The 19242-nt window shown below is 37.1% G+C and overlaps 1 protein-coding gene across 7 annotated transcripts in view; it reads right to left on the bottom strand.

Moving 5' to 3' along the window:
• The window catches only part of PTPN4 (protein tyrosine phosphatase non-receptor type 4), a 116534-nt gene that overhangs the window by 38375 nt on the left and 58917 nt on the right, over positions 1-19242 (bottom strand). For all 7 annotated transcript variants that reach the window (XR_014184499.1, XM_082057201.1, XM_082057197.1 and 4 more), the window contains 5 exons: positions 17669-17789; positions 16488-16575; positions 15218-15306; positions 9037-9100; positions 2612-2784 (listed from right to left, as the gene is read on the bottom strand). Coding sequence is in view for 6 of the 7 variants with exons in the window: in XM_082057201.1 (XP_081913327.1) it covers positions 2612-2784; positions 9037-9100; positions 15218-15306; positions 16488-16575; positions 17669-17789 (535 nt within the window). In the remaining variant the exon portion in view is untranslated. The remainder of the gene's footprint in view (positions 1-2611; positions 2785-9036; positions 9101-15217; positions 15307-16487; positions 16576-17668; positions 17790-19242) is intronic.

Genomic DNA, 19242 nt, shown 5'->3' with positions numbered 1-19242 from the left:
CTATTCTTCTACACAGCTTGTCAAAACCAAGATTAGAATCTGGAACTTGTTGATTTTTCATATAAGACCAGATGTCTTGTGTCAAAGATCGTTTATAATATTTCATAATTTCTGTTTTTTTTTAGTATCTACCAGACAGGCTGGAGAAAAGGGCCAACTGGAATCTTATTCAGTGAAGGGAAACGCAAAGGCCCACACCTGGGGGGAATAACCCCACACACAAGCTGAGGGGTAAGGGACTGGGAAGCAGGTTTGCTCCACACTGAGACCACATCTGCAGTGCCGTGTGGAGTTCCAGGGTCCCCCAAGTCTAGCAAAGGGGCCACAAAGACAATTAAGTGTCTGCAGCATCTGACATATAAGGAGGGGCTGAGAGAGGTGGGACTGCTCAGCCTCAGGAAGAGAAGGCTCAGGAGATCAGAGGAGTGTGTATAAATGCTGGAGGGCAGAGTGAAAAAGGGCCGGTCTCCTCAAGAGAGCCCAGAAACAGGACAAGAGGCACTGGGCACAAAATGAAATATGAGATAGCCTATTTAAACAGAGGAGAGAAAAACAATAACTACAAAAAAACCCCACAAAACAAACAAACAAACTTTTTTATTGTGAAGGTGGTCAAACACTGGATCAGGTTGTTCAGAGACGGTGTGGAGTTTCTGTGCTTGGAGACAGTCAAAACCTGGCTGGGCACAGTCCTAGGCCACCTCCTACAGTGCACCCTGCTTGAACAGGGCAATAGTCTTCTTGATAGCTCCTGCAAGCTGCTTTCTCCACAACCTCCCCCCTTTAAAATGTGCTACACTGGAATGTTTTAGTCCAATGGAAATAATAAATTATGTAACACATTTAATAGTTCAACAATTTCATGTGTCTCATTTCTTTCAGAACTGGAGATAATTCTGTCTAGCCCTAGAAGTTTAGTATTTTATTAGTTTGTTTTAATCATAAATATATTGGCTAGAAGTCTCTGTAGTCCAGTCTCCTGCTAGCACTAGGTCATGTCTGGCCATGGCTTTATCCAGCCAAATTTTGAAAGCCTGCAAAAACAGAGATCCCACAACCTCTCCGGGTAACTCATTCCAGTAATGCGCTACCTTCCTGGAAAAGCAAACAAAAAAAAACCCAAAAACTTTTCCTAATGTCCAGCTACAATCTTCAAGGTGAAATCTGTGGCTTTTGCCCCTTGCTCTATCATGTGTCATCACCAGCACGTTTGGCTCCATCATTTCCGAAAGTGCCCTTGACGTAGCTTTAGGCTCACTCCTAAATTCCCTCTTAGCTTCCTATTCACCAGATTAAACAAGCTCAGCACCCCAACCTCACTCTGTGTGCCATGTTACTACTATTATGCTGCCTCTAAACAATTTCTCAAACTACTTGCAGAAGTTCTAGCCTTTTGGCTGCTTCATTAACTTTAATGACCTTCTTCATTTTTATGCAGTTTCCCTTTTCATCTTACATTAACATAAGTTGAATGTCATCATCAAAGAGCTATTCTGTAATAGTAACCACAATGACTCAAATTCAGAATCTTTATAAAAATGAAAAAGCTCCCTCAAATTCACTACGACAACATTGAACCAAATCTCAAACACTGTTCAGGATTACAGAATGCTGTTTCTCAAATGGGTGCTGTGAATGCTGGTCAAAAAACCAGATGGTATACAAATTTAGCCACTGTATTACTTTAGTCTTTATACATTTATGCAATTCATCAGTGTAACAGAAATAGTCTGTTACTATGTTTTCTAGCTTTTCATCATCTCCCTTTGTACCTCAGACACTGTTGCCATTCTAGATGGACGATCAGTAGTAGCTCCATTAAACTCTGCTTCAGGCACAATTTAAACCATCAGCATTCTGCATTACTTGCAGAGTCAGTTAATTAATTCAGTTACTTAACTGAGAATCTTTACTTTATAAAAAGCATAAACCACTTTAAAAACCAACAACACCCACTCCATATCTTTAGAACAGAAATTATACTTTGGGACTATAGTTATTTCACAGTCATTCTTTGCATCTCTAAGCCTTTTTTCTATTATGTCAAGTTCATACTTAAAAGTTACAGACTTGATTTCATCCTTATTTTCTAAATTTCTGGTTTTGGTGCAGAACATGTATGTCTTTTGTCTTCACCCAGTTGCCTATTCGTATCCTTCTAGCTTAAGTAGGCTTTACTTGTAAAAGCTTCTTTTGATTGATTTCTATTTGACCTTTATTTAGGTCTGGTTTGCTGTTGCTGCACAGGAGATCTGAAATCCATCAGTTTACAAGAACACCAGGCCAAATACTTTGAAGTTCTGAGACAACATTTTAAAGATAAACATAACCCAGCAGGTAAGTAGGCAAAGAAATGCAGCCTGTGAGGCAATATCAGAGTACTAGCTCAATAACAACTGCTAATAATACAGTAATTATATTGCCAAGATATCCTAGAAAATTACTGACAACATTCAAAACTTAGGTCAACAGGGGAGGGGAACAGCTGCAGGATTCAAAAGCTCTTGAATTATGGGATCTTTTAACATAGTTTCTAAGTAATTCCCTATGTTTATTGATGAGTTGTCCAATCTCTTATGTTCCTTCCCATATATTTCAAATCAGCACTTACCAGTAGCGGAACTTGGAACCCAAAGTGAAATAATGTGCAAAAAAGTTCTTCTGAGGGGGGAGCGGTCTGTCCAAACGGAAGAAAGTATGATGTTCAACACAAGCTTTCCACAAATTCTTACATGCTCTGTAATTCACCATATTGAATCCCAGTAACGTTTCTCTAGATTCATGCTAAAAATGAGAAAAATTTATTTCAGATAAAAATTAAGATACTGTTAGCATTGTGGGCTTTTGTTTTTTAAATTATGCTTTTTGAAGTGGTTCTCTAATTTTACATTATTATAAAACCTTTAAAAATACCTCTTAAGTTTTCTTTAAAGGTATGATTTTTTTTTTTTTTTTTTTTTTTTTTAATGAGCTTGCTCAAAGGTTACCAATCTGTTTTGTGACACTGAGTGGAGATGTGAAGAAACACCCCCAAAAGCTAGGACCCAAACTACATTAAAACATGTCTGTGATTCCAGAACTCTTCAAAGATTAGTACAGTTAAGATGAGGAACTGTCACGCACACGTGCCAATCAGAAACTGGGAACAGGTATTGATATTAAGAGCAACTGCTGTGCCTACTTCTAAATGATTAATTAGGTTCCTAATAAGGGAAAGAAGCAAAATTGCAAAGCAAGCTAAGCTATTCCTCCTGTTGAGGGAGCTTGACTACAACCTTTGTAGGTCAGAAAACATCATCAGCACTCTGCTTTCTCTAAACAGAACTAAATCCTCCACAACTTTTAGCACACCCTAACTGTCTTCCCTTGGAAGTAAACTCCTTTTCCAAGTTAAGCTTTTGCTGGCCTGCTCATCTTTAGATCTGCTGAGGTACCGGAGCAGAGACCTGCAGCTCTTCTCCCAGTGTTGTATTTGGGAAGGTGCTGCAACTAATGGCTAAGAACAATGCTGTATTTTCAGCCACATGATGAGTTTAGGGCAAAGAATCAAATGGATTTAAAAAGCAAACACCAAATTCCAAGTATCTATTGATGAAATTCAAGAAATTATATGCAAGAAACTGAAACCTGATATTTTACTTCAATTTACAAAAATTAACTTCTCTTTTCTCAATTTCTAAGCATTGCCAGCTCTCCCCTGTATTTTCTAGACATGTCAACAGAAGTACTTAAGAATTAAAAGTCATAGACTATGTAAGAGAAATTATCTCTGTTACCTATTTGGTCAAAAAGGCTTTATCAACAACGTAAATGGACAATAATATAAACAAGATACATCACTAGTCTGCAAGAGAGCAACCATGTAAAATTATGAACTGCCTCATCTAGATGCAGTAAAGGATGAACCAACTGAGATTTTAAATTCCAACAAAGTTCTTACGATGCAGCAAATTCTAGTGCTCTGCCTGCTTTTTCTACTGTTGGAAAAAGAGAATTTGACAAGTTATATGAGCTGATGACCATTTATTTTTATGTCACCCAAGGCATTATAATTATGGATTGGGGGGAAAAAAAAAATCCTGCTGTTTCCTCTAGTTTGTATTCCAGAGAATGAGCTCATTTGATTCTCATGCCACCATCTGATCACTAGATCAGGCATGAAGCATGAAGGAGCTGGAATCACATGATGAGAAGGAGCTGCAGCTAGATCAGCTTAATTGTAATGCGAAACAGCACTTTCAGAGGAACTTGGTGTGTTAGAGCTTTAAAGGTACCTTAACAATAGTTCTATTCATAGCTTTTAAAGCTTTCATTGCAGTGCAGAGAGAACTGATTCTAAACCCCTACCCTTCATCTCAATTACAGTTAGGAATCAACCTTTAAAGGAGAGTATAAGATATTGGCTCCTAAGTACATCCACCCTTTTTCTATCCACCCTGGCAGGTTCTGTAATATCCCAACATAAGTTTGGCACTTGTACTTCATCTTTGCTGATGATTCTGGGGTGTAAGCCCTGGTTCTGCTGCTGTCTGGAAGCTCAATTTAGAATAAGATTGCCTCTCTTTTCCCTGCAATAAGTAGGCTTGAGTCTATGTGGGCTCAGCATAAGACCCCAAGGCAACTTTTATAATGTCCACAGTACTTCAGCCAAAAGCACATAAAGTAACAGGACAGTTATAGTGCAGCCTATGAGAATGTTCTTATAGCAAAAGGCTCCAGGAAGATGCTGAATGCTCTATGGTACGACAATGACACCCAGGGATTTCAGGGTTTCTGGTCTGTTGAGACAATGTTAGGAGACTACTTCAGGGAGTCAGAATTGGATTCTGCTCTGAAATAACTATTTTCTAATTGTGTCCATGGTTCCTATTAGAGAGAAGAAAACAGTCTGCTTGCTAGAGAGAGGGAGAAGAGTGAAGCAGCTGGAATGCAATACCCGTCATGAGGCTCAGAGCACAGTTTGAAACTGCAAGTAAGCCAAATACCACCATGAAAGTTAATTTAAATCATAGCCTTACAAATGTACACCATGTGGCAGGCTACCTATCGAATCCAGGAAGAAGCACTGGAGGGATAGGTCAACGTCAAGTCTAAGTCAGGTTTGTGGTTCCTTTTCCTAAAAGGACAAAAAAACCCCAAAAAAGGCAAACTGCATACTGGTGCTCCCTCTGACATACAACAGCTCAGCCCTTGAGGATTTACCTTGGGTGGGGACATTCATTCAAACCCACCTTTGCCTTATCTGAAACAGGGACTTCAGAGTAGATCTCTCACTGCTCAGGAGAGAAACTGGGTTGGAAAAATGTATTCTCTACTGGGTCTCTTTCTCTTTGCCTAAACAAAGAAAAAATCCCAGAACAAAGCAAAAACTCCCTACCCCCATCTCTGAGGGAGACAAAGACTTGTGCTTTATAAGCAGCAGATGCTCCTTAGACTCAAGATATTCCACAAAAGTCTGTGGAAGCAATACAGATTGTGCCAACAGTATTTGCTCTTCATGCTAAAACCCAATGGCAGAAGCTTTGATAGGATTAGGCAACAATCAACTAGGCATCTAATGAATGCCAGTGTTACTTGAGATCAAGTATGTGCTTGGGCAGATAAGCCCATATATTGCCTCGTGATTCTAGCCCAAGTTCTTTCTAAAAGTCAGTAACAAGAAAAAATTCAAAGCACAAACTTCAGACATACCATATCATATATCATATATTCTGGCCACTCACTGAAACCAGGTCTTAGTCAGGGACAACACTACACTATTTTTTTACATACTCAAGTAATTTTTCAGTGGACATCTGAGCTTTAAAAGAGCAAAAGAACACGTGAACAGCTTATTTGGCTGTCAAAGAATCAAAAGCACTAAGTATGCACGACAGCATTAACAGTTTGATGCTGACAACTGACATTACAACAGCCAATGGTGCAACTAAGTAAGACCAGAGAAGCTTAGGGAAACATCTGCAAAAATGAAATTACTGAATTATTCTCAAACAGCTTCAAGCATGTAAGGGAAGCAACATACGGAACAGGCAGAATAAACAAAAATATGGTGAAAAAAACTGCCAGTGAAGTTATGGCTCAGGGGGCTTCTAATGCCAAATGAAGTCATACACATAATTTTTTTTTTCCCCACAAAATCATGAAGAAACAATGGAAAGAAAATCTACTCTGGTGGATGTCTGCTCCAGCTATGTAATTGCCAGAATACACAACCAGCCTCCATTCAAGATTATATTATACTACCAGTAGAAAATGACTTAGACATTAAACTGCTTCATCTGACTTCCTTTCAATGGTTTATTCAAACACAGATATAATCTATTAAAAGTAGGCAAATAATTCTTTACTTATGTTGATGCCTCTAAGCAATGCCAAGTCAGGGAATACATTTAATAGGTGATTAGAAGATAAGGCACTTGCACTTTTGACGACAGTTGCAATTAAAAGCTCTCAACGCTCTTTAGCAGTATTTGAATCTTATCTGTTTAGGACTACTTAAAAGCAGATGTAGCCCATTTTGGAAAAAATAAACATACTGGAAAATTCCTTTCCCAAGTCCACCAACTTAATATCCTACAGCATCTCAGCTTTGCATCTGAATAAATATGGTTACTCAGCTGTAAAATTCATTATATATTTACAAACAACTTTGAAACACATCATCAGCATACCACAAATGTGTTTTCACTGCCATATCGTAAATCAGTGCTTTTAAATATACACTCAAAGCACTGGACTAGAGGTATTTTACATACCAAATGTGCAATCACTGAGTCACTTCACCTAGTTCCTGCTGCCTAAAAAGGGCCATTTAGACTCCCTTCATTGTTAATGGGAGTGAAAGCAAAAGGAAGGATATACCACCAGAGAGCAACTTAATCCATCCTAAAATGTACTTCCACCTCATGCAAGACGTTTCTCTGTTTGCTTGTGTCTGGTTACTATAGCGGAAGTCTAATAATTAGCTTTGGTTAGCTAATTATCATGAAACAGAAAATATGTTCTTTTAACCTAGCTGAGGCTGAATACAGGTGAGATTAATCTTATCCTACTAGTCTATGAGGGAAAGTAACTCTGGAAAGAACAATTTTAATATTAGGTTTGATTTAAAAATTAGTTTAAGTACGCCTTCTTTGGAAGCCAAATTTTAGCTTTGATCTTAACATATTCATGACTTGGAATGAATGAAAATTACGTTCTTGCCATCAGTTTTCATCTGATAAATAGAGTTTAAAGGAAAACACTACAAGGTTTTTTAATTTGTTAGCTTGGATAAGATGTCTCAGCAGAGAAATTGCATTAGTTACACATACGACATTCTGGTGCAACTAACAATATGCAGAGTATTAAAAAGGCAACAGAAACAAACAAGATGAGGAAGGTGTCTTTATATTACCTTCAATTATATGCAGGTTTTTTTCTGCAGAAAATGGGGAAAACACTCAAGTACAGTAATCAAACCAATTTTATATTTGGGCATCTCAATCTGCAACGTCCTGAACTCTGCTACTACAACCTTTTCCTCAAGTTCTGATTTAGGAAACAACTGCGGTTCATAATTTCTGAATTCCAAATAAAAACCCAAATTCTCATCTCAGACCTAAATACACCATTCCTGCAACTGTAATGGAAGGTACACAAACTGGTATCAAGACAAAATTTGACCTCTGGGCTGTCAGAGGTCAGTTTGTCTTTCAGAAGTAGCCTATAGCTCCTGTAGGATATTACGAAATACCTGTGTCACTACGATGAAATATTCCCCCCACCTTCTTTTGTATCATTGTAATTTTTCAGCTCACGTTGCATGATGCCTGCTCACATCAACAGATACCCCCATTTATTTAATATAATCACTGAAGTTCTTTTTTTTCTACACATCATTACTCCAAAATCCTCTAACTCCTGTTTATCCTACTTCAGAACTGACAGCTACTCACACTGCTCCAAGCACACAGGTGAAACTTCTCTTGTCAACTAATACACAACACAGAGTCTGCAGGAGGTCAGGCAGTTCTATCTGTGAAAACTCCAAACTCCTGGGTTTCATTTTAAAGGACCTGCTTTCAAGATGTACAGCTTGACTAGAGCCAGTCACCAGCCACTGGTGTGATCTGACGTAACAGATGTTTGCTCTTTATATTTTTCTTGTTTAACCACATTGTCTCTAAATCTGGAATAGTCCTGTAGTACTCAGGATGCATTTCTGCCTGGAATTGATCTTTTTTTATCTAGTCAGTAACTCTGCATTCAGGTCTTCAAATCCTTTCAGCTATAGGAACTGCACAAAACCTTTTAACAGATCTGATGAGTTAATCACATAGTCATATTTTTAATTAATTCCTCCGTCTTTCCCCAGTGATATGTCTGTGATGGGCTTAGACTAATCTCTTGGAGGCGTGGAACAGTCCATTTCTTGCTGAATTAAAAACACAGAGGTCCTGTGGTGCTTCACAGGGTAGCAAACACACACTACAAGCAGTGAAATACACTTTCTTCACAGAAAGCTTCACCTTTTCCTCAACAAATTTAGAAGTATGCATATAAAATTATTGTATGCAATTTAAAACTGCAAAGACATTCTTATCTCTTCTGTTTAAACATAAGTAATAAAGCAAACTTGTATTACTAAATCTGAATACAAATCAGCATGTTTTAATCAAATGTTTACTTATAAGCACATATATGACTGAAGCAGCATTAGGCATTACCTTTAATTTGGCACCTTCTGAAACTTAAATTTTATATTTATTTACTTTCAACCTTTTCAACATTCTTCTTATATAAGCAACTTGCATTTCCTGCATACAAATGTAAATCTAAAAGTATCTAAAATAAGGCAAATCAGTCAAAAAAAAGGCTTCTAAAGCATTGTAATGGCCCATTTGAGAACTAAAATAGACAGATCATTGGTGAAACTGGACTTTTAATTGCAGATATAGGCAAGAATCAACATAACAGTCAGTATAATGCAGACTTGCAGTATAGAGAAATTTCATTGCTCTCATTTTTGGAGATGAAATTTAAGACAGTACTCACCAATTCTTTCCTAAGTTGAATAAAAAACTGTTTGCACTTAAAAGAAATTTTTACGATCTTCAACCTAAATGGAAAACAAAAATCACAATATTTAAACACTTAGTATACTGAACCATGGTTAAAGGCTTCAATACACCTACTGAAAATACACTTTCTCGAGAGAACAGATTTCACTTCATTTCCATGAAATTTCCATCGTCAGAAAATAAGATATCAAAGATTACATAAAATACCTTGTATAATTCAAAATTTATGAGCCATGTATTTAAGTTATCTATCAAATCCACTTGTTCCCATCTTAAACCCAAGACAGTTGCTAATTTTAATCTTTTCCCAGTTCCAAAGTCCAAAGAGCTATTCTATCCTCAGGTCATCCCAATCTGATGTTCTCTTTTCTGAAACTGCTTTCATTATCCCTTAGAATATGAAAAAATACTTTAAATGTCCCCTGATTCCTGAAAGACATTCTTTCTCTGTGCTGTTACATGTCTTTGAATATAACCAGAACTTGTTTTAGTAAAATAGCTAAGACAAGATATAAGCACAGAGATAAGGACTTGCAATCGGGGTATTGATAAAATTAAAAAACAACAAACACAAAAAGAAAAACATCAAACAAAACAAACACCAAAACAAAAAAAATAATCATGCTACAAGGATAAAAACACATTTAAAATATCACAGGACAGGGAAAAATCAGCCTACAGATCTTTTCATCTTGCACAATATCTAGAAACATACAAGATGCTGACAGTAATTCCAGACCATTTTGGATGGTCACTGCAATGCTGGTTACACTAAACAGGAAAAGACAGGCTATATTTCCATCAGAATAATTATATACTTTTTCAAAGAAATGCAATATTACAGTAGTGCACATCCTTTATTGAATATACAGGAACATTAATTTGGTCAAGAATAAAAGCAAGGTTACAACTGGAACAAGAAAAAATATAGTAAGTTCTGAGACTTTGAAACAGAACAGGTATAATACTGCGAACTGTAGAACACTAAATTCAGATGCTCTCTCACTCCAAGGAGATTTCACTGACAATTGTCATGAAATGCAAAGCAAAAGACAATCTCAAATATTATCAAAAGAATCACAGTTAATTGAAGGAAATTATACAGTAAATTTCAGGGTTTACAATCAGCCTTTTATACAGCATGTCTATGCAGAGCACCCTTACTAATCTGAACTGTCATCTCTCATGGTCCCTGTACTCCCAGTTACTATATTGGCTTGGTAAAGCTACAAAAGCAAGCAAGCAAACAAACCCTCCCAAAACAGAAACCTACTAAAACAACAACAAAAACCCCAACACATAACAACCAACAAAGCCCCCACCACATCAGGGAAGATAGTGCTACAATTTTTGAGACAAGCATATTCATGAAGAACATCTAGAGACCTCAATAGTGACTGGAATTACTTGCCTTATTAATCACCTTGATGAATAAAAAACTCTGTAGACTAGGAAGAATGAGAAGCAAGACACTAACAGACACCCAAGCTGGATCTCTCTATACAGGAATTATCTTCTTAACTAAATCAAATGGAAACATTTTTCTCCAGGGAATTATTCAAAGCAGGAACTTAACTTGGATGTCCTAATTTGTTGGGAGAGTTTCTATCTCCAATAACAGAGAGATTAGCCTTTCAATTATGCTTATTTAAATATTTTCCTATATATTTTTTCTTCTTTCCTAGCTTTGTTGTTAAAAATTAAAAAAAAAAAAAAACAGCAGCTAGAATTTCATCCCATTTTTTTGTTCCATGTTGGTTTTTGTTGTTGTTTTGGTTTTGTTTTTCAGTTCTTAACAAATTGTTGCTATTGAAATTAGCTTCTCAAGGATTAAAAAGCTATAAAAGGGGTACAACTTATCTACTAAAATGAAGTTATTCCACTGGCAATGCAGCAATTTCCTTAGCACCTCCTGTGACAAACAATTGATTAAGAATAATTAGGGATGGGCCCTAAATTTACCGCATGGGCTAGACACTAGTGATTATAGCAGTCTGTGGAAAAAGCAGAAAAAAAGCTCAATCGGACTATTTGGGCTGCAGTTAACCATGACTACTTTATAGTTAATTTTCTAAAATTCTGGGGTACGGGGCAATTAAAAAAACATTTTAATATATACCTTTTCTAAAAACTTAACTGCACATACTCTACAGCATATCAGATTTGCTTAGCATGCCAGTAGAAAACCTGGAAATATATCAAAATTATTACATTTATAAAAACACTCTACTACCTTTTACTCTTTTTTTCTGCTAAAGAAATCACCGCCTTTGGTGATTTACAGACTCGAGGAGAATGATAAGGATGAAACCTATATATGCTGTTTTTTAATCTCATCCCATAACTCAGGCAGAGTGAGGTCAGCTGCCTCTTAAGCCTGAAACCACTTGGAACAGACTCAAAACTATGACATTAGTCAATCAGGTCTAACTCAACTCAAAAGAGTCACCATTCAAGTACAAATAAATGATTCAGCAAAACTGAATCTCAGCTATTTTTGAAAAATACAGCAGATAAGAGAGAGTTCATATGCACTGCTAACACGCTGCTAGTCATTAAATAAGAATATCTGTACTCGGCTAAAGCAAAAGGCTTATTTGTCTGCCTATGTTTCCTTTCTCTGTCTGTCAACAATGGTCCAAGTCTAAGTAAAAGTGTAAGAACAGGCAGGTATCAATAATATTTTCTGAGTACGATTTTCCAGTCTCCAGTCACCTCAGGCATCTTAAATCATTAGATATATCTTTTAAAGTGAAGAAATATTTAAAAGTCCTGTACTCAAACACGTGGAAGGAGCCTCATGATATCAAGCCTATGTTCTCATTAAGGACTTTACCACCCTAACCCTTGCTGGAAGAGTGATAAAGCAGGACACAAGCAATCCAGCAGATTTCTCAATCAAGATTTCTTTGACACAGGCTCTGGACCAGTCATCTAGCAAAGATGCTCTTGGCAGCACAGCTCAAAAGCGAAGAAAGACTGTCCAGATTCCGTAGTCAAAGACAAACTTGGCTCCAGCAGCTGTGAGATGGTGAAGCTGAGATCCTAAGGGAAATGAGGAGGGATGTAGCAGACTAAACAACCCTGGAGTTCAGGAGAAGAAACTTCAGCTTGCTCAGAGCTCTGGTAGGTAAAAATCCCTTAGAAGCTGCTGCTTGGGGCACAGGAGCTGAGGAGAGGTGGCCAGTCTTAAAGGACAGTCTTCTCAATCCAGAGCAATCCTGATGTGCTAGAAAACACGCAATCATGGATGGACTCAGAACTGCTGACTGACTCCAAACACGAAAAGAAGCGTACAGGATGTAGAAGCAGGATCAGATGACCAAGGCAGAACAGAGAAGCGCTACCTAGGCATTCGGGGATAAAACTAGGAAATCCAAAGTGCAACTGCAGTTGCCACTGGCAATGGATGTGAAAGGCAAAGCACCTCTCCAGGGGTACACTGACTGCAAAAGAGAGGCAAAGGAAAGCATACCTCCACTGCTGAACAGGTGATACAGTAACAAAGGAAAGGCCATGCTCCTCTCCTTTGGTCTTCAAAGCCAAGATCTACTCCCTCGATTTCTGGGTCTCTGTGTCTGGTAGCACATTTTGGGGAAAAGAGGAATTACCCACAATACACGAAGATCAAGTTAGGACACACTGGATAAAAGGCTGTCTCCTTTGTTTTGCTTTATTCCTGCCTTGTCTCCCTCTTGTTCCATTCCTCTCCATGATCAAAAGGTTTGCAATATGCAATTTAGATATAATATCAAATTAAGAGGGAGAGGGCGAAGACATTTTACTTGATTCTCCTTGAGCACTACAGTTAAACCGTTATTTCTTCCCACATACATGCCTGTCTATCCTCTCACCTCAAAACTCAGCTCAGGAGTACTGAAAAAGGGATATCTAAACATTCACTGTAGCCATGAAGCACTGGGAAGACATTACATGGCTCCAGTTGCACAAGAGCAAGAGTAAGCAGAAGCAAGAAGAAAAAGCATCAGTAATGGTGTCACTGGAGCAGCTGCATGACTACAGCTAACAAGGAAAGGTAATAGGTCTACTACTGAGCTATACTGTGAAAACTCACATTTCAGATCCTTTCTCATAGTAAAAGCAAGTATATAATAGAACAAAATGGGGGGGTGGTGTGTTGTTGGTTTTGATTTGTTTTGGTTTTCAAAGACCAATTATGTTGATATTATTGTCTTCACATGAAGAAATTAATATTCCTGATGTCAGCTGATATGGCTGAATAAAAAGAAGACCAGTTTAGGTAATTACGTACACACAAAAAACACATAAAAAAATTTAGATCACCATCCCTGGCTTGCAAACAATACAAAGCAGAGCTTACAGAAACCTCTAGCTTCCTGTAGGGACATGTAGCTATTAATTATGACTTACATTGTACATACTCAGTAATTTACAGGCGTGTTTATAGAACCTATTTCTACTACTACTGTTTTCCCAAAAATAACAGCAGTAAAAACAGCCTGAATTAAAACCTTCCTGACTATTACAGCATTGCATTTATAAAGCAGCCTTAACACAGAAATGGCTCTAATGCTTCAAAACTCTCACTAGCTGAAGGATCGCTTTCTTAGAACATGTCGCTATTACAAAGGCAGGTCTGACTGACTAGTACAGCAGTTCCAAACTTATCATTGCAAGATCCAGTTTTATTTTACCCAACTAACCATGAAGATTAAAAAATCTACATGCTCTGTAATTGCTTCAGACTTACTTTCCTTATCTGTGGATAACACTTACGTCACAGCTTTTTTTTTTTTCTTTCTCTCTGAGAAATCTACTACGATTTAACCATTCACACTGTTTCTCAAAATGGTAAACCACCTAACATCCTCCAGCAAAATGTGAGACTAAGCTTAGCACAGAAAACCAAAATGCCACAGAAATTCATTGGTTTGCAGGGAAGATCAAGACTGTGATTAACACCTTGAATCTCTGCAAGGGAACTTACTAAGTGAAAACAGGTCACTGATTATAGGCAATGGATCTTACCCTGTGCTAACAGAAAACAACAAAACCCCAAGGATTTCAACTGCTTATATCAGTTTGAATTTAGAGAAAAGTCTTTCCAGTTTCAATTGTGGTAACCAATTTAATCTATTTATCTGAAGATGACAGACCAGCCAAGAACTTTAGAAAAGTCCAGTGCTGCGTTGCCCAAAACCAGATCAGGAACAAATGATAATGCAAAACCTTTCATCATTTTCCTAGAGCAAACAGCTTTTGTGCCTGGCAAACTAATGTCTCTTATGATAATTTTATATGGCTGACTTCACCCACTCAGAATGCTGTTCTAGCATACTCAGTGACATATGTAGTAAGTAAGGCTGTCAAAGTGCATTCCAAGCAGGCAAAGGAAACCAAGGGAAGGTTCCTTCTGAGGGAACTAAAAAAAGCATCGAGGAAGGTGACATAACTTCTATACAGCACTGGAGAAGTTATAGAGCAGAACAGGATTTCTCTTAGATCTATCCTCTTCTTATATGAATGAATAAGAACAGGATTGCAACTTCAGAGGACTGAAAACTATAGTAAACACTTAATCAGGATAACTCCATGTTTACAGAACAGCTTTAAAAACTATTTTAGTTAAGAGAGCATTTTCTGCAACAGATGTACTTTTTGATCCTTAGGAAAATGGTTATCTGTGGATGAAGAGATGACATCCATCTGCTGATTGATGACATTATTGCTCCACCTTGGTTATCCTCAAGTGCCATACTACATCAAATTTAACACACGCAGCGCAATTAACTTACATGTAACAAAACAGGTAAGTGCAATCACTCTCCAAGTTAATATTTTTAAGTTCAGTTGTCACTTTAAAGATTGTCAGCTAGACCATAACACTGGCCCTGGCTATACAGTTAATTAAACATCAAGTATGCTTACAAACTTGTGGAGAAAAAATGTATTCAAATTCATTATAGTTTGCACCACAACCGTTCAACAGCACAGCATGCAGAGCAGGACAAAACCTCAGCATAAAATTACCCACAGCACAGCGTGAGGTAAATCATTGCATCTTGATAGGCTACAACTAAGTTTCAGTCTCTTTTGAAGCGTGTGACACTGGTAGTGATAAAAACATGTTTTGAAATACTTAAAAAAACATGAGGTTAAACAGCCATCCTTACCACTGAAAGGTGTTAATTCGTACTCTGTTCTTAAAAATTAGTATTCCACCTGACATCACTCCAATCATTATTTCATTGTTACTCTGATCCTTTAAAAAAAAAAAAAAAAAGAGAGAAAGTTATTTGAAGAACAATATAAATATCTTTGAAGCCTCATATATATTAATTCTCATCTCTCTCTGAATACGCAGATACCATAGTAAAACAGATCTCAATTGACAGGGAAGGAAAAGTGTTTTAACAAGACACGTCAGAATTAAATTATTTAGCACACCCCTGAATGTTTGTTCCAAGTTCTTTATAAGCTACCACAGAATTTTAACTTCCTAAGTTAGATGTTCTATCTTCCACCAACCTCGAAGAAACACATAATACAGACTATTCTAGCAGTTTATTATGAATAACAGCACTAACAGACTGGCTTGATGTTTGCTACACTACAAGCAACCAGCAGCTTAAATTCCTACCTGAAAGGAAATTGCAATCTCAGAACACAGAGAGGAGAGATTCTAAAACAAACAATATTGTAAGCATTTTTAAATAGTACAGTTTTCCCAAAATATCTCTGCACTCTAATCAAACACCTCCTATTCATCTTTCAATACATGTGCAAAAACAGCAGGACACAGAGAGCAGTGAAGTGGGGTCCATTTTAAATTCTATTGCAAGTTTCTCTAAACTTTGGGAGTAGTACAGGGATACTTAAAAACCAGAGATGTCTTGGTTACAAAAAATAATTACATTCAGAGGCTTTGCAGAAATGGTGGCACTAGTACTGGCAGGTTAAGATTGTTCAAGTCAAGACCTTGAGCTCCTTGCCTTACCAGATAAAACTGATATCAAATTATATTACGCTTACCTTACATTAACAGTTTGTATTATATAATGATAGTGATTTACAATTTGATTCTAATCTGAACCAAATGAAATATTTTTGAAAGTTGACAGACCCTTAAATATCAAAAGCACATTCAACAAGTACATTTTTCTTATTCACCAGTAGCCAACTGAACAGGCACTCAGGCCAACAAGGCTCAACCTGAATTATACATGCATAATTAAGCTCATATTTAAGCAAAGAAACACCCTCACTAGAGTGAAATAGGGATTATTGAAATTGGTAAATGGCGGGCACCTAATAAGATAGTATTTACTTTTTTTCCTCTTGTAGGCAGCAGGCAGGAAGGCTCACTAAAAAGAAATTTCTCTTTTTCCATAAATCTCAGAGGAATCTGTTTTTACTTTACAATACTAGTTCATCCAAACTTACCCTTGCATAGTGCAATTCAACTCCATAAAGTTCTAAGGTACGTGCTGTATTGAGATAATTAAACTCTGCTTCTGCAGGAGACAACCCTCTGAAAGAAAGAAGCTCAATCAGAAACTTTCCAACATAATCCCCCACATTAGGCTCCCTCGTGAGCTCAAAGAGACAATCTACGTTCATTTTACTACTTCTGCTCCACTCTGAAATCTGAATTTCCTTTCTCACCATAAACAGACTGTAACACCAAATTTTTAACAGAAACACACTTGTGCTTCCGTAATGACAAAGTCTGGACAAGAGTCCACAACACAGCTTGCAAACACACACAACGTTTTATTTCTAATGCACTGTATCATTTAAATGTCTGTGGAGCTCTAGAACCTGGAAATTACTCTGTACTCTGTAATTTCCTGTATTTTGTACTGATAAAAAGAATTTCTCTCCAAGGCTCATACTTATAAATTACCATCAACTCACTTTAATTTCTTTACCTTACCTAGCAGAATTTGCTAAGCCATTGACTGAAATGTAACATAACATTCATAGTTTCTAAAGTCAACAACATGCGCCAATTCAGCAAAGGTTTTGGAAATATACCATACATTTTCTTAACTGTAATGAGAAGTGCTTAAGTTCTAAAATACCAAGGAACCATCACTGAAAAAGCACCACAATGTTAACACACTGAAAAAAAATATTTTCCATTGCTTCATTGCCTTTTCCTCTTTAGTAAAAGGTCACAGACTTGCACACAGGAAAGAACAGATACTGAAGAAAAGGACTTTGTTACTTCTAAAGTAACTCTTGTTTACTGGTGAGAGAACCATGAAAACAAAGCCTTTATGCACAGAGCATTCTCAAAGACTGAAAAAAACTCTTAAGGAAGTTATAACCTGTTACCCAATCTAATACACACAAATACTGTTTTCAGTGTACCTTTAACATGTCTTTTCCACTTATTTTCGTTGTCATTCTGTCAGATATTCTATCTGTGCAGAGTATCAATGGTACTTACTATACAGACAATCTACCAAAAAAATCACATCAAACATACTCTTGAAGAAAAAAAAAAAAAAAAGCCAAAAAACTTTTAAGACAAAATACTCATTTTTTTATACAATAGCACAGCACCAGCAGTCAGGATTTAACAAAGTCAGTAAATATCTTCTGCTGTAAATCCTTACATGTGCTGCTGATGTAATTTTGCTATTTCTTTTTCAAAGTCTTGAGGCTGGCTAGGGATGAAAGAATAGTCTGAGAGGTAGCCTGGCAAGTTTTCTGAATGGTTGTAGTCTCCCAGCTCGGCTAAAATATTAAAAAGAGAGGTTATTGTTTATCACTGATGTACTTGGCACTGTGCAATGCCCCCAAATCCACAAAAGTCTGCTCCCACATAATTTATGATCTACAGCAAACAAAAATAGAGAAGACATTTGAACTCCCCTTTTCCCTTTTGAATAAACAGTCACATTCTCAGTGAATACCATGGAGATCACTTAAAGAGAGCTTTGAGTAGGTACTTATGAAGAAAGTATATAAAGTGGTTTATTTTTAATACACAAATTAATTCATAAATGCTATCATAATGGCTGACACTAATATACTTAAAAGTTATTTGATTTTTTCTGATTTTATTTTACCCTTGTTCGCTTTCATGTAATTGTACAATAAATATATTTTAACACTAAAACTGTTATTTCTTCATTAAGCTCTGCAAAACCCACCAATTCACTATGTACCAAGATATACTCAGAAGCATGAGAAAAATATTTTTTTGCACATTCAGTTGTATGTATGGGAAGAAAGCATGCATACATACACGCACATTGAGAGACTTTATTTGAAACCGCTAAAAAATGTGTTTACATAGTTGCTCACTGTTTCTTAAAATAAGAAATAAAATCACATTTACTATCAGAATCAAAAAAACCCCATACAAACAACAACGTTTGCTAAAAAATACAGGCTTTGAGGCTTTCTAACTACAATAAAAAAATTAAGCTTTAAATGTCTGCAATCCACGTGACAGATCTACAGTGATAACGTGAAACCTGGGAAGCTGACGGCAACATAGCAGCACAGGGGTTCCTGGGCAGGTGCCCTGACACCTGGATCAGGCAAAGAAGGACTGAGCAGAGGGATGGGCACCGCGGGAAAAGGGAAAAGGGAAAAGGGAAAAGGGAAAAGGGAAAAGGGAAAAGGGAAAAGGGAAAAGGGAAAAGGGAAAAGGGAAAAGGGAAAAGGGAAAAGGGAAAAGGGAAAAGGGAAAAGGGAAAAGGGAAAAGGGAAAAGGGAAAAGTCTGGGGCACTGGCATTGCCAGAAACATATCCTATTTTAAATAATTTAAAAACTGGAAATTGGGACCAGGTTTCATAACAGCGTGCGTGCCTTGCTATAACCCACTACAGAGAATACAAGACTGTCCCAGATCTACATCTGCTCTTTACCTGTGTTTATAAAGAATCCCAAGAGCTAAACCCAGAGAGAGTTTAGCAATATGCAGGCATAGAAAATCATTAGACAGAGGTTTGCACATTGAGGAACTTAAGGGCAGCAGGATCTCGTATATAAATGCAACTATAGTGCACTGTGCATACCCGCCACTTCTACAGCATTCAAAAAATAAACATATTATACTCTTAAAAGCTTAAACTGTTATAAACTTTTCACAGTGCCTGCTTCATGATCAAATATTTCACCTCTTCTAAGGCAAATCCCTACAGCATGACAGCACTTGTGGTTCCTACCTATTTGCAA

The sequence above is a fragment of the Streptopelia decaocto genome (genome assembly GCF_964273445.1).
Source record: "Streptopelia decaocto genome assembly, chromosome: 6".
Taxonomy (NCBI): Eukaryota; Metazoa; Chordata; class Aves; order Columbiformes; family Columbidae; genus Streptopelia; species Streptopelia decaocto.
The sequence above is the reverse complement of the archived record's forward strand: the minus strand, read 5'-3'. Positions and strand labels throughout refer to the sequence as shown.